Source organism: Hippopotamus amphibius, chromosome X, assembly GCF_030028045.1.
Source record: "Hippopotamus amphibius kiboko isolate mHipAmp2 chromosome X, mHipAmp2.hap2, whole genome shotgun sequence".
In the NCBI taxonomy this organism is placed as follows: domain Eukaryota; kingdom Metazoa; phylum Chordata; class Mammalia; order Artiodactyla; family Hippopotamidae; genus Hippopotamus; species Hippopotamus amphibius.
This window is the reverse complement of record NC_080203.1, coordinates 121,759,476-121,775,139: the sequence shown is the minus strand read 5'-3', so window position 1 is coordinate 121,775,139 and position 15,664 is coordinate 121,759,476. Positions and strand designations below refer to the sequence as shown.

The following is a 15,664-nucleotide window of genomic DNA, read 5'->3' as shown; positions in this document are numbered from 1 at the left end:
ATGTGTTCTGGAATGTCTCCTGACTCTAGGCTTTCTGGCCTGTTTTCCAAACCTTTTCATACGCATCTAAATCATCTTCTCCCTTTGATTCTAGTCACCTAGAGCTTTGAAGAGTTTGAGTAGGAATTTATGGTGAGACAGATATCCAGAAAGCGAATCTACCTCTCAATGGTAGATTAGAGATTCACATCTTTCTTCAGTATGAAGTTTGGTGATTTCTGGCTACCCTGTCTCTCTTCTTAATTTCCTTTGACCTGAAAAGCATGTTTAGCCTATTTTTTTTTCCTTTTGTGTCACTTGACTATTGAAATTATAACTTTCAGTTAGTTGTGCTTACTAACTATGTCTAGGAATTCTTCCTTTGAAAGCTTATTTCTGACCTCATTTTTCTTAACTAAACTCTGAAATAGATGTGTGCTTACGTATAAGCCCTGACGGCTGAGTCTCAATGTACTTCTTTTGCAGTCCCATCCCCCAGAGGACGAAGATACAGATGTCATGTTAGGACAGAGGCCGAAAAACCCAGTACACAATATCCCTTCAACACTGGACAAGCAGACCAACTGGAGCAAAGCACTACCTCTCCCAACGCCAGAGGAGAAGATGAAACAAGATGCCCAAGTGATTTCTTCTTGCATTATTCCCATCAATGTCACTGGTATCGTTCTGTTCTTTTCTTAGGGGGCAGTCGGGTCAGAATAGTCTGTGTATTAAATATGGTCAAAACCTGTGCTGCTGGGCATACCAGTTAAGAATACTGCTTTGTAAACAAATAATACCTTTTTCATCAGAATACAACCCAGAAGATGTTCAATATGCTTTTGTCAGGTTTTGAACATCAATTTGCATATGTTCTGCTGGGCTGCGTGTTATGTAAATGATGGACAGTTTCTTTTTGAAAACAAAGTCACCAAATAGCTCTTTGGCCATAGCTGACTTTAATAATGGAGAAAGCGGTAGTGATTAATCATATGATAATGATGCGTGGCACTGCAAGAGAGAAAACAGCAAGTCCCAAGGTTTCTAAAACTGCAAGTAATGATCCTGTAGATCAACTATAAAACCTGTTTTCATGCTTCCTTGGATGGAGGTAGGCTTGTTTAAAAGATCGTTTAGACTTCTGCATTGATTTCGGGGATTTTTGACCTAAAAATACATGGATTCATAGGTGAAGGCTGAATTCTACTCTGAACCCAGCAAGCCTGTCTTCCGTTCACCCTCTGCTTTCCTCCTCCTGTGTATTAAGAGTTTGAATGTTAGTCTAGGTTGAAGGCAAGACTCTGTGGACTTTTCTTGAAAAGCTTATTGGCAGCAATTATAAAATCCAGAATTGGTGATCTTAAAATGTGGTAACCTTAGTTTTAAGTAAAATAATGCTATAAAATATTCAAACTTTCAAAGATAGAAATTAATGATCTATCCATTGGGCTTTAAGCATCTCTAATAGTTAAATTCTAACTTATATTGAAAATCTCAAAATGGCCATTTTACGACTGATTTCCCTCCTGGTACCATGTAACTAAAGACTATATGTTGCTCGAGATGCATTTTGGACATGGCTATTACTAACCTCAAATTTCTCTCATATAAAGTGGGGAGCAAATGATGACCAAGTATCAGGGTAGATATTTTCTTCCTGCCAAAAGGAGTTCTAGTTGATCGGCTGGTTGTGAGCTGGGAGTTAATTTTCCTGATGACCTATTCAACTTGTAGGATAAATTATTCTAAAGATGTGCACTGTGTCTGATCTCCATAATCTAAATGAGATGGCTTAGGGGAGTTCAGCTGTCAAAATGGATCATTTTGGCATCCTCTTAAACTAACTTTCGGTTCTGGGAACATCTGATTATTAGCAGCACCTGCTTTCTTCATGGCACTGTAAGTAAAATCTTGTTTTCAAATTTAGTCCTTTGATTATGGGTCTTGTGATTCAGGAAAAGGGAAAATCTTTCCTTCTGCTTTATTTCAGGAACTCTCACACTAAAGCCTAGATTATATGTTGATTTCAAGAGCTTTAATGAGAAAGTTGTTAATTATGTCCATATGACAAAATATCCGTGCCTGTAACATAATTATTATGATTAAAAAGAAGGATTTTAATCTTTGGTTAGAACTAAAAAAGGAAATTTTCATTAGTATGAATTCTGATAGCATTGAAATTATTCCTCATATGCTATCTCATACAGATTTTTTAACATGAGTTCCACAAACTTGTCACTGTGAAGCTAAGCAGAACTCAAACTGCTTCATTATATAGCTGCACCAAGGTTTAACATGCTATCCTGCCCCATGTTTAACAATCAGGATACATGATGAGACAACCAGATTCCAAAGCACTTTTGGCTTATGGCTTTCTGAAGCAGTGCTCACTCTGAAAAATTTCTGGTGCGTGCCTGTGCCAGGCAGGAGTTCAAGTTCCTCACCTCCTCCTTCATCATTCTAGTTTTGATAGGACTGCATGTAGTGTGTCAATAATGTGATTATGAAAAGAGAGACTAATAAGCATCATGGTTTCCCCCGTGTATTTACAAAAGAAAACAGACACGTGTAAGGATTGGGAATTCCAGCTTTACTTACAGTTGGTAGAGGAGGTAGGTCCACTTAAGTGAAGAACTGAGGACTGCCTTGTATTTTTATTTTATATTGATAAGACACTGTTGCTAAACCAAAATATGTGCAATTTAGTCAGCAGAAGAAAGTAGACAGACTTACATGATGATTTTTAAAAACACATCTCTAGGCTGTTGTTTCCTCACTCTGTGGGTGTGGGGGGGGGGGGGCTTGGGCAGAGTGGGTAGAGGGGGAAAAAAAAAAACCCTCACAATGACGCTTTTAAGGCAGAAATGGGTCAGGTTATGTTAGCTAAATTAATTCAGGTTAACATCTTGGCTACAGATCTACTATGCAAAGATATCAGAGAGCCCAGAAAGAGACCAGCAAATAGTAATAACTAGAGACTATAAGTCCTTAAGTAGCCATTTCTGTGTGAGGGTGACTCTTTGATGTTATTTTTCTGTCCTCTTTCTTTTGATTTTCAGTTTTTGCTTGTTACTTTTGGCAGCGCAAGCTGTTGTGGAGAGCTGCATTTAGAAGTAAAGCTTAATGTACTGCAGCATGATTTAAATAAGAGCTCAATAAGGGCTCCCTTATATTTGTTCACAGGCTTAATCCAAACTCTTCCTTTACTTCCAATCAATAAATATCACTGTGTTCCAAGCAAATGAAAATTTGTTTGCCATTTCTAAAGGCTAATGAGACCTATTTGTGGGTTGCAGGAGTTGGTTTTGACAGAGAGGCTAGTATACGCTGCTCTCTTGTTCATTCACAATCCGTACTACAGCGGAGACGAAAGCTGAGAAGGAGGAAAACCATCTCGGGTATCCCCAGAAGAGTCCAACAAGAAATAGGTGTGGTATAAAACTGTTAATGGTTAACATTCTGTCGGGTGCTGATTATAAGGAGACGAAATGGAAGCCAGCCTTTAACCAGCTTCCTTAAAAATAGTCAGTGTTGTAACTCGTAGAGGTTTTAAAATGATGCGTACTTGTTTTGTGTTCAGTAAGCCAGGTGGTATTACTTTTTTTTTTTTTTTTTTTTTCATTTAAAAACATCACTTCTTTATTTCAAAGGAAAAAATAAAAGACCCTCCCAACCCTTTCCAAAAAAACCCAATAATAATAATAACAATAATAAAAAATCCTATTAGAAACCATAAGGAAGCACTGAGAGTTTGAGTATTACATTCTTCAAGTATGCTGTTCGGATTTTTTGTTTTTTAAATTGGTGACTATACACATATTTAAAAAAACCTTAAAAGTGCGGCCATGGGATTTGCTTAAAATTAAGTATTTAGAGGGCTACTTCAAAATACTGCAGTAGGACCGTGCAGTGATCCTTTGGGGCATGATGCTCTCACTTCAGTATCCTAGCGAAGGTTAAGGGACCAGGTTCAAAAGTGATCATACTTCCAGGGTTAGCATGAGTGGCCAACTTGGGTGAGAAAGCCAGGGAGATCCAGAGATCCACACTGAAGGGCATTCTAAATTGTGGCTTTGAAGGACTGCACTAAAATCCACTAAACAGATGTGAAAACCTGATTAGGGAAACCAATTAAACCTAACACCCTGCCTTGTCTGGGCTCACCACCTCTCCCCCTCCCAGACTAACTTTACTGTGAAGTCCTACCACATTCCATATCTGAATTTCTGGATTCAGGGTGGATTTTCCTTGTCCGTGGAAGAACACATGGATCTCCCTGGTATTACTTTTTAAATCTCCATTCTTGACTGTGAAGGTTTGACCTTATGGATTTAGCCATTTACATTCAGATTTTATGGCTGAAATATAATATTTTGCTATTTTTTTAAAGTATCATCAAGGCAGAAATTAAGAAAAAATTAAGATTCAATGAAAGATTCTTTTAGAAAAGTATACAGTTATATGAAAAGAGATATACTTTTATGGCATTAATTATTTTAAAAGGTAAACTTTAAGCATACTCAAATATTAAATATTGATAATATGATACCCCTGGTGGCATTTTTTCTCTTTTTTCTGTTCAGTGTGTTTAAGATATCTCTTCCTATGGTTTTTAAAATTATGATAGCATCTCTTGTAAATAAGATTTTTACTTCGTATAATGAATTCTATGATTTTTATTTCATTATGTTTATATTAAGAAATAAAAGTATGTAGTGGCCAAGAAAATAAGATGTATTTTAGTTAAAAAATTAGTAGACACTTATTGGGGCAAAGTAATTTGATCGTGAAGAGAGAATTTACAAAAGAGCTAAAAGCATATCTTCTCTTAGTATACATACATATAGTGTGTGTGTATTTGTGTGTGTGTGTGTATAGAGAGAGAGTGTGAGTCAGAGAGGCAAAAGGACAGAGATTGCCCAAAGCATTTTAACTTTCTCCTAATTTTGTATGCTGATTTCTTTTTTCTGTAAGAAAAAGCTCCAACATGCCAGTACCCAGATTTGTGGACATCTCTCAGAATGTCTGTTCATCTGCTGATGTATGAAATATCTCACTGTGCTTTCTGTGTGCTCTAGATTCTGATGAATCGCCCGTGGCCAGGGAAAGGAATGTGATTGTGCACACAAATCCAGACCCTTCCACCGTCAATAGGAGGTCTGGAACCAGGGACTCAGAGTGCCAGACTGAGGATATTCTGATCGCTGCTCCATCCAGAAGGAGAATCAGAGCTCAAAGAGGTCAAAGCATTGCAGCTTCCCTTTCTCATTCTGCTGGCAACATTTCTGCATTGGCAGACAAAGGTGACACCATGTTTACTACTGCAGTGAGCAGCCGCACAAGATCTCGGAGCCTTCCCAGGGAGGGCAATAGAGGTGGGGATGCTGAGCCCAAAGTTGGTGCTAAACCCTCAGTATATGAAGAGGGGGAGCCTTTTGTGGGAGACCAAGAACGAACCCTTAACGACTGCAGCGAAGCCCCCAGCAGCCCGAGTGCACAGGAGCACCAGCCTGCTTTGAGCCTGGCCTGTTCTCAACATCTTCACAGCCCCCAGCACAAGTTAAGTGAGAGAGGGAGGTCACGTCTGTCCCGGATGGCTGCCGACTCTGGCAGCTGTGACATCTCCTCCAACTCGGACACCTTTGGGAGCCCCATCCACTGCATCTCCACGGCTGGCGTCCTCCTCAGCAGCCACATGGACCAGAAAGATGACCACCAGTCATCCAGTGGCAACTGGAGTGGGAGCAGCTCCACATGCCCCTCACAGACCTCAGAGACAATCCCTCCTGCAGCTTCTCCTCCCCTCACTGGCTCTTCACACTGTGACTCGGAGTTGTCACTAAACACAGCCCCTCATGCTAATGAGGATGCCAGTGTCTTCATGACAGAGCAGTACAGCGACCACCTGGATAAAGTGAGAGGCCACCGGGCAAACTCCTTTACCTCCACTGTGGCAGATCTGTTGGATGACCCCAACAATAGCAACACGAGTGACAGCGAGTGGAATTACCTACACCACCATCACGATGCCTCCTGCCGCCAGGATTTTAGTCCTGAGCGTCCCAAGGCAGACAGCCTGGGCTGCCCAAGCTTCACGAGCATGGCCACTTATGACAGCTTTCTGGAAAAGTCTCCATCGGACAAAGCAGACACTAGCTCTCACTTTTCAGTGGACACAGAAGGTTACTACACCTCCATGCACTTTGACTGTGGTCTCAAAGGTAGTAAGAGTTACGTCTGTCACTATGCAGCCCTGGGCCCAGAGAATGGCCAGAGTGTCGGGGTTCCTCCTACTCTTCCAGACTGTGCCTGGCAGGACTACTTAGACCACAGGAGGCAGGGGAGACCAAGCATCTCTTTCAGGAAACCAAAGGCAAAGCCAACTCCACCTAAACGTAGCTCATCGTTGAGGAAGTCTGACGGAAATGCAGACGTTTCTGAGAAGAAAGAACCAAAGATAAGCAGTGGCCAGCTCCTGCCTCACAGTTCCAGGGAAATGAAGCTGCCTCTTGATTTCTCCAACACGCCTTCTCGAATGGAAAATGCCAATCTTCCCACCAAGCAGGAACCTTCTTGGATGAACCAGAGTGAACATGGTATTAAGGAACCTCAGTTAGACACTCCAGATGTTCCACCATTCAAAGATGAAGGTGCTGAATCAACTCACTATGCAGACCTCTGGCTTCTAAATGACTTGAAAACAAATGATCCTTACAGATCTTTATCTAATTCAAGCACTGCCACGGGTACCACAGTTATTGAATGCATCAAATCTCCGGAGAGCTCTGAATCCCAAACATCCCAGTCAGAATCTAGAGCCACCACCCCCTCCCTTCCTTCTGTTGACAATGAGTTTAAACTGGCTTCACCAGAAAAACTGGCTGGCTTGGCATCTCCATCAAGTGGCTACTCAAGCCAGTCTGAAACGCCAACGTCCTCTTTTCCTACAGCTTTCTTTTCTGGCCCATTGTCTCCTGGAGGTAGCAAAAGAAAACCGAAAGTCCCAGAAAGGAAATCCTCACTACAGCAACCCTCTTTAAAAGATGGAGCCCTATCACTGAGTAAAGATCTTGAACTTCCAATTATACCTCCTACCCATCTTGACCTAAGTGCTCTTCATAATGTCTTGAATAAACCATTCCACCACCGTCACCCATTGCATGTTTTCAGTCATAATAAGCAGAACGTGGTAGGAGAAACACTGAGGTCAAATCCTCCACCGTCTCTTGCAATTACACCAACAGTGCTGAAATCTGTTAACCTTAGGTCCATCAGTAAGTCTGAAGAAGTTAAGCAAAAAGAAGGCAACAATACAGATCTCCCCTACTTAGAGGAAAGCACCCTCACCATGGCTGCCCTGTCTCCAGGTAAGATTAGGCCACATATGACTAAGAAATCACTATCACGTCAATACTCCAGTGAAGACACCATACTGTCCTTTTTAGACTCCTCTGCAGTTGAGATGGGACCAGATAAACTGCAGTTAGAAAAAAACCGTACTTTTGATGTGAAGAATCATTGTGAGCCAGAAACAGTAACCTCAGCTGGTACCAATCTTCTAGATTCAACTGTCACAAAAGATCAAATACATATGGAGAGTGAGCCTACTCCAGAAAACACACCAAGTAAAAGTTGCGACTTTCCCACAGAAGGATTTCAGAGGGTCTCTGCTGCTCGCCCAAATGATTTGGATGGTAAAATACTACAATATGGAGCTGGTCCAGATGGAGCCCTAGCGCAGGTCCAGAAGGTATCTTCTGTAGATCGGGAGGAAGCTGCACACGCTGAGTCCGTGGATGTGCTCACATCTCAGTCAAACTCACCAACCAGAGTCACAGACATAAGCAATCAACTTAAGCATCAACTTGGGATGAGCCGCCACCATGACCAAGTGCCTGGGAATATCAGCTATGAAGCAGAGATATCAACTGTAAATCCATGCCCTGAAAAATGTCCTGAGCAGGAAAATATTGCTTCAGGTATTTCAGCCAAAAGTGCCTCTGATAACAGCGGAGCAGAGGAGACCCAGGGAAGTGTGGATGAGGTTTCATTAAAAGGTCAGTTGCTGACACCTTTGTCACAATGGAAAGGTGTCTCGTGGCACTTCCTGAAGTTTTTCTTTCTTACCTTCCCCATAATACAGTACAGCCTTGGGTATTGGTGTCCCTCCTTTTCACTTATTAAAACAATTAAGATAAAAGCTTTTATTATGGAGGGACTAACTGTGACAGATAGCTCTTTCATTTTAAAAACGGCAGCCAGGTAACTGTTATTTGTTCCCTGAGTCAGTGAAGCCCAGCAGCATGCCAGGTGACTTCTTCCTAAAGATGCTTTTGTTCTTAATTTAAGAATCGTCACCGAGTGATGACTCTGTGATTTCACCACTAAGTGAAGACTCTCAGACTGAAGCAGAAAGTGTGTTCGTGTCTCCAAATAAACCTCGAACAACTGAGGATTTATTTGCAGTCATTCACAGGTGAGGCAGCAATACCATAGGTTTTGCTTCTTATGGTGCTTCTCATCAAACGCAAATATGGAAAAGCATTGGGTACTTGTAATATATTCAGCAAAAAGCATAAGCAAGCAAAGAAAAATTATTTTTCCCAATCAAATTGATAGACCTATATTCAAGTTGGGAAATACGAGGCTTTATATATATTTAGGTAGACCACAATTGAGAGACTTTCCTAAGAACTGCCGAGGGAAGCTGTTTTTTTCCCCTAAGAAAGACATTCTGGAACAAGTTTTTATTTGAAAACAATTTCTGGTCAAGTAACTTAAGAGCGAAAGCTCAAACTCTAGTGTAATCTCTGACTTTTAACTAATTCCTTATCATAAAATACATGCTCAAAAAAAAAAAAAAACCATGCTCAAAGCTATAATCCTACACTAGCACAGATAAATGTAAGGTGACTCACTACATATAGCCCCAAGTTTGAGACAAAACAGTGTATAAACCTGCCCATTTCATAGCTCACAACAGCGAATCCCTGCTCCCTTTTTCCCCTCTCCTCCTAAAACTTACATTTCTTTAGTAACACTGGCCCTCTCTAAATGTAATGCTCCATATCCCACCAATAGGGGCTGTCCTCTGGGCTGCTTTTCCAGGACAGTGTTGCATCCATGCTGACCATTCACATTCTCTCATCTGCCCCCTGCATGCCTGTGATTAAGGGCCCTATTTGCAAGAATACTCCTTACAACCTGTGCTTGAAGAACAGAGCAGGAACTAGCCCTTGGAAACCGAACCTGTATCAGACTGAGCTATCCAATCATAACGTGCCTACTCCTTTCACAGCTGCCACTGCCTACTTCACTAGGCCTTGGTCACCTAGATGAGACTCCCAAGGGACAAAACTTGGGGACTGTTTTGTCTACCTCATGAAATTATACTCTTTGAAGCAAGTTCTTTGCAAGCGTCTTACCACTGTTTTTCCCAGGATCCTACTTTTCAGGGGAACTTGTGTTTTCTGTTGATGTGGTTCTCTCATAAAGAAGGAGCACTGGACTTCCCTGGTGGCACAGTGGTTAAGAATCCGCCTGCCAATGCAGGGGACACAGGTTTGAGCCCTGGTCTGGGAAGATCCCACATGCTGTGGAGCAACTAAGAGAAGCCACTGCAATGAGAAGCCCATGCACCACAACAAAGAGTAGCCCCTGTTCGCCGCAACTGGAGAAAGCCCTCGCGCAGCAACAATGACCCAACACAGCCAAAAAATAAATAATTAAAAAAAAAAAAAGAAGGAGCGCCTGCTCTTCAACAACTTTTCTTTTTAAAGGAGCCAATCACTAACACGTTCTATGTAGACCTTAGCAGGCTCACCTCTCCACTCAGAGAGTGAAGAATCATTATTTTTCTTTGTCCCTGATTATATTCCCCTCACCCCCTCTTATCCCCAATCTTAGGACAAGTTATAAAATGCTGTGTAAAAAGAACCAAATGCTAATGTCTAGAAGCGTGGACAGAACGTAAGGAGTAGAGTCAGAAAGACTTGGAGTTGAATCCCAGTGCTGCCACTTCCTGTCCAGTCTTGAGTTAATTAAAACCTGTGTACCTATTCCCTTGCTGTAAATGGGGATACCTATAGCTCAGGTATTCAGTTCTGATGATAAAATGTCATGTTAGTGTCTAGAATATGGTAGATGCTAAAAGCAGACATTAGTTTGAATTCCCTACCCTATTGGACTGCCAGACACTGGCATACACAAGATAGCAACCACAAAGCTTTCAGTGAACCGAAATCAGGCTGGTCTCCATTGAAAAGCTGGTATTTTCTCTAATCTATAGATTTTTGGGTTGGTGAGAAAGCATGTTGCCAATACATAGTAATGAACTGAGTCATGCTGACTCAGTGACTAAGTTCACTAAATATACGCTTGTTTATCTATCAAAAAAAATAATATAATGATGCATGGGTGCCTAAGTTTGGTAGACTTACAGTTTGGTAGACTTACAGAGTTTGGTAATCTTAGATTTACACTTATGCAGACTTTATTTATTTATGTGCAGCACAGTGACAATAAAAATTTTCTTTTCTTGAGAGCTTATAGTGCACAGAGCTTTAAGAGCTCCAGAGGTGGTCTAGGTTTCCAGCTCTTCTTAGAAAGCTGGCTTACTGGTTAATACACAGCTAATATTCCTAGGCAGCTATGGAAAATGGTATTTGCAGCCAAAATGGATTGATTTAAGAAGTCACGTAAGAAATTTCTTTATATGGAGGAATTTTAAAAGTAGACAGAATAGTATAATGCACCACTGCCTCCCCCCTACCCCGAAACACACACACACACACACATCCATCACCCAAGCCTATCAACCATCAGCCTATGGCTAGTACTGTCCCATCCACACCTCCATCCACTTTGCTTTCCTGGTATTCACTGGAAGCCAATTCCAGGCATCAGAGGATTTCATCTGTATAGCAGAGACAGGTTGAATAAAAGTGACAGTCCCTCACCACCTACACTCTAACCAGGAGTCAGAGAGCAGTATTTTCTTATACTCTTGTGAAACTCCCCAATAAGTCCTCCTCTAGAACCTCTAGCCTCCTCATTAGTCATTATTTGAAATGGTCATTTCCGAAACCTAAGTCACATCCACTGGTTATTGAAGAATGTCCCTCAGGCTGTGAGTGCTACAAGGGCAAGGAATGTATCTTACTCCTCACCCCCACAGCCCTAATGCTTAGTATTCCATCAGACAGGGTGCACCAAACTGCTTTTTAAGGAGATGCATGAATGTCACTTAACACTTTTAGTTTCATTAAAATGTATGTGGACTGAGATTGTTCCTTTTCTTAAAAGGTCCAAGAGGAAAGTACTTGGAAGAAAAGATTCAGGGGACATGTCTGTTCGAAGTAAATCAAGAGCTTCCCTGGGCAGCAGTAGCAGTAATAGCGCTGGTTCTGTCACCTCACCCAACAGCAATGTGACCACTCCAAACAGCCAGAGGTCTCCTGGCCTCATCTACCGAAATGCCAAAAAGTCCAACACATCGAATGAAGAGTTTAAGCTATTACTCCTCAAGAAAGGCAGTCGCTCGGATTCCAGTTACCGTATGTCTGCTACTGAGATCCTGAAGAGTCCCATCCTGCCCAAACCTCCTGGGGAGCTCACAGCTGAGTCCCTGCAAAGCACCCATGAGGCCCATCAGGGGGCCCTAGGAACTGAAGCACTGTCGCCCCTCTCTCCTTGCTCCCCACGGGTTAATGCAGAAGGGTTCTCCTCAAAGAACTTTGCCACCTCGGCGTCGGCAAGGGTTGGACGTTCCCGGGCTCCCCCCGCGGCTAGCAGCAGCCGCTACAGTGTCCGCTGCAGGCTGTACAACGCGCCCATGCAGGCCATCTCTGAGGGCGAGACAGAAAATTCCGACGGAAGCCCACATGATGACCGGTCCTCCCAGAGCTCAACATAGGTGGCCCATGCCAGGCTGGCTGTTAAAGGCCAAAACCTTAGTCATGTGAGGGTGGAGGAACAGAACGGAAGACTCGGGAGAAGTCAGCACATGTCAGGGTACCATCACACCTGCCAATGAATTCCTAAATATTTGCTGGGGAAACAGAAGGTGCTTTGGTCTTTCTTGATTATTTTCCATATTTTTAAGTAGCTGCACTGTCTTTCATATTTTTCTTTAGCGTAGTTTGATTTACCCAATCTCATTCCTTTTGATAATAGAGAATATGAAAATGTCTGCTTTTCATGAAACCTGGAAAATGTTTTCCCAGAGCTGCCTATTCAGAAAACAAAGCCCTCACTGTCATAATTCTTAAGAAGATGAAATGACTCTGGAGGTTTGGTATATTTTTACATTAAAATGAACTAAAGCAAAATTTAGAACTACACACATGTAAATACCATATTTTTGATAAAAATGTGTAAATAGATTTATTGATGACAAGTGGACATGTGGCCAATTATCTACCACACACCAACTGTTTATAGAACACGACAAAGTATAATAATTGTATTCTGTGAATACCATTTTCGTATCAAATACCATATTTAAATGTCCACCAGTATGATTTCTGAGTGATAAACCTCAAATATGAATTTTAAACTGGTGAAATAAAGGAAATCTTGAGGTCATATAGTGAAATGTGATTAATTTAAAATAATGAATTCAGACTTAACCATTTTTGTGACAAATTGCAGCACCAAACAGACTACTGGTAGCACATGGCTGTGATTTGCCATGTGGTAATTTGGACAGAATGAAAAGCATGCTTTTGATTTTTTAAAAAAAAAATCAGTGAGAGAAATCATCATTCTCAATGCAAAGCCCTGAACAACAGCACTTGACAGTGCCCTTTAAACTTCAACTTTTCAATGGATTGCTTTAAAGAGAATGAGTAGGGAAAACAGTAGTTAATTTTAGGTTATGTTTTATATTACACTACTGGGGACATAAACAGTCATAATCTGATGACTATAATCTTTAAACTCCTTCAACAGTTTAGCAATTAGCTCCAGGTTCTTTAACGAACAAAAATAAAACATAAGCATGCCATGGAGCATGCCACAGAGCTGTGGATTTATCAGTAAGTACCTGCAATGAGTTTTCAGTGAAGCTTTCTCTCTGTGCTGATGAAATTCATGCTACCTAAAAATTAACAGAAATGACACTGTGAACAACGTACTTGGGAAATAGGTATGTGTATATGCATTATTTATATTCACTGTTAAACTGGGAATGGGGAGCAGCTCTGGTTCACAATGCTACATACAACTGAGTTTTTGTCTGATTTTACTCTATCTGCTTGATGGCAAAAGGGTAGGGTAGTGGGTGGGAAAGGAAATGTCAGGGCAAGTGCTCTGATAAAATGAAGGCAGGGAAACAAGCTGAATTACTTGAAATTACTTGAATTTTCTTGTCTTAAAACTGAAAAACAAATGTAGTTACAAGTTGAAATCTGCAAATGGGTTTTACACCTGTGATTTTAACATAAACTGATACTAATGTTTGAAATGATACGTCAGAAATATAAGCAGCTATGTACTTGGAATATGTTTCCAATGGGAGAAGGTACAAAGTAGAGAACTAAGAAGGAATATGGCCTATAAGAGAACAGAATGTGATTAGAATGATAGAACATACCAGAGTTACCAAGAAATTGATAAGCAGCTGGCTCTAAGCTTATGCAAGTGGTATTTGGGAAAGTAGGATGTATGAAAGGGGGTTTGTGGTTTTGGTTTAATTCATGCAATATGAAGGAGAAAGCCTGATCTAAGAAGATGCTGTCTTTCAACAGAAACACTTTTTAAGACGTTACAGAGTGAAAATTACAGAATCTGATTGCTGTTGGGTTTTTGTTTGTTTCTTTGGAAAGAAAAAAAATGTCGGGTTTATTCTATTTGTTTTCACTATCAAATTGTGTTTCTTAATTTCTTGTCATCCTTGTATGTAAAATGGGTGCTGGGGGTGGCGGGGTAGAGGAGGGAGAATATGTCTGTGTGAGTGTGTGTGTGTGAGCGTGTGCTTGTGCAGGGATAGATAAGCTACCTGATAAAGGGTACATTTGAACATTTATGAAGTGTTATACTTTTTACTAAAAGAAAAATGTTTGGGGGTTTGAAAAAAATGGGTCATCATTTCTCATTTGAACCCATTAATTAAGAGAACCAGCACGGTGTGACACCACGCGGGAACATAACTTTCTCGTGCTTTGAAAAGTACATTTGGCAAACTTTTAAAAATAAGGTTTTTAGACAAATGCGATAAGAAAAGTCATTTCCAGTCACAATAGGTGATCTTTTGTAATTTTCATAAAAGCAGTTCGTTTGCAGTATGGCTTTTGTGTAGTTAGGGGTTTTTTAAGCGTAAAGAAAGGTATGTGGGCTTTAAAAGTGATTCTAAATCTTGAACAGAATACACACGAATTGGCTTTAACAAATATGTCACCTTCTTATTGACATTAATTTAAGTTATGGTACCATATATATTTTAAAATACATATTGACTTGAATTGTGAGGCAATAAGATACCGTCTATATGTAATGATCACAGAACTAACCTTTAGAATATAGTTTTACTTATTTTGTTTACTCTAAAAATCTATAGCAGAGTTTCTCTATTTTATATTTCATAGATTTAAAAAAAAACCCAGATAAAGATGGATTTAAAATTCACTGTGCAAAAGAGTATTGAGTAACAAACTGAGTAAAAAAAAACAAAAAACAAAAAAAACCCCAAGAATTCCTTAGTAATTTGGAATATTCTACATGGCTTTATCACATAGCATATAATATAGACCAAGATTTAGAGGGCTGTCTTCAACATCACTGCCGTCTTAAAGCAGGGTACACACATTAGGTATTCTGAGGAACATCAACCCAAACTTTTCTTCTGTTGTTTGCACTGATGCTAATTTTTTCTTCGTGTTTATACAACATGTCTGTGTTGTGTGGGGGAAATTTTTTTCCCTTATTTTTTGATTTTTTTTTTTTTTTTTTGGCTAAGTAGAGGACATGGACTAGTTGTAGCAAACAAAACACAGTTTGCTCTTGCCATATAGTTCAGTGAGTGAGTAACATTTACTGCAAGTGGTGGCAGACTGAGAGAACTAGATCATGACAAAGATTTACAACTATGAGGAAGGTAACAGTGTAACTCTTTTGGTACTACAACCAGTTCATGCTGGCCGAAAGACAATGGTTTATGGACTTGCCTCCATTTTGTATTTTTGTAATATTTGTAAATATGAACTTTCTAAATTGGTGCAAAAATGGTTTCTTTTGTAAGATGTTTTCAACGTTTACATTCAATTTAAGCCTTTGTATATTTTAGAGCTGTGCAACACTTTAAGTCTTGTATTTATTTTTAGTAAAAATGGTGACAGTTTCATTGTGAACCCCTCTCAAAAAAAATGTACCAGAAAAGTTTGATTACCTAGAAAGTGTGTATAGAAACTGCAAATAAACGTGACTGCAATTAAACAACTGGCTTCTCTCTTCATTGTTATGTAATTCACTCCTGGGGTTTCACAAACAGCACAAGTGTTTTATAGGGGACTGGACATAAGGGAGGGGAACTGCTATGGCAAAAGTATGAGCTAAATAATGGTAGTAATAAATACTGTCTCTGTAATAGGCTCTAATCTTGCTTTGTATTTGACAGGAAAAAGAATACATTTCCAATATCCAGTATACTTTCCTTGTACCTCTCCAGGCCAAGAAAATATTTATGGCT

The 15,664-nt window shown here is 40.3% G+C and overlaps 1 protein-coding gene across 4 annotated transcripts in view; it reads left to right on the top strand.

Moving 5' to 3' along the window:
- The window catches only part of NHS (NHS actin remodeling regulator), a 350,209-nt gene extending 334,810 nt beyond the window's left edge, over positions 1 to 15,399 (top strand). For 3 of the 4 annotated variants that reach the window (XM_057717997.1, XM_057717998.1, XM_057717996.1), the window contains 5 exons: positions 466 to 658; positions 3,276 to 3,407; positions 5,058 to 8,036; positions 8,329 to 8,455; positions 11,284 to 15,399. In XM_057717997.1, the coding sequence (XP_057573980.1) occupies positions 466 to 658; positions 3,276 to 3,407; positions 5,058 to 8,036; positions 8,329 to 8,455; positions 11,284 to 11,893 (4,041 nt within the window). In that variant the 3' untranslated portion in view covers positions 11,894 to 15,399. The remainder of the gene's footprint in view (positions 1 to 465; positions 659 to 3,275; positions 3,408 to 5,057; positions 8,037 to 8,328; positions 8,456 to 11,283) is intronic. The other variant, XM_057717999.1, reaches the window with a different exon arrangement.
- The last annotated feature ends 265 nt before the right edge of the window (positions 15,400 to 15,664 follow it).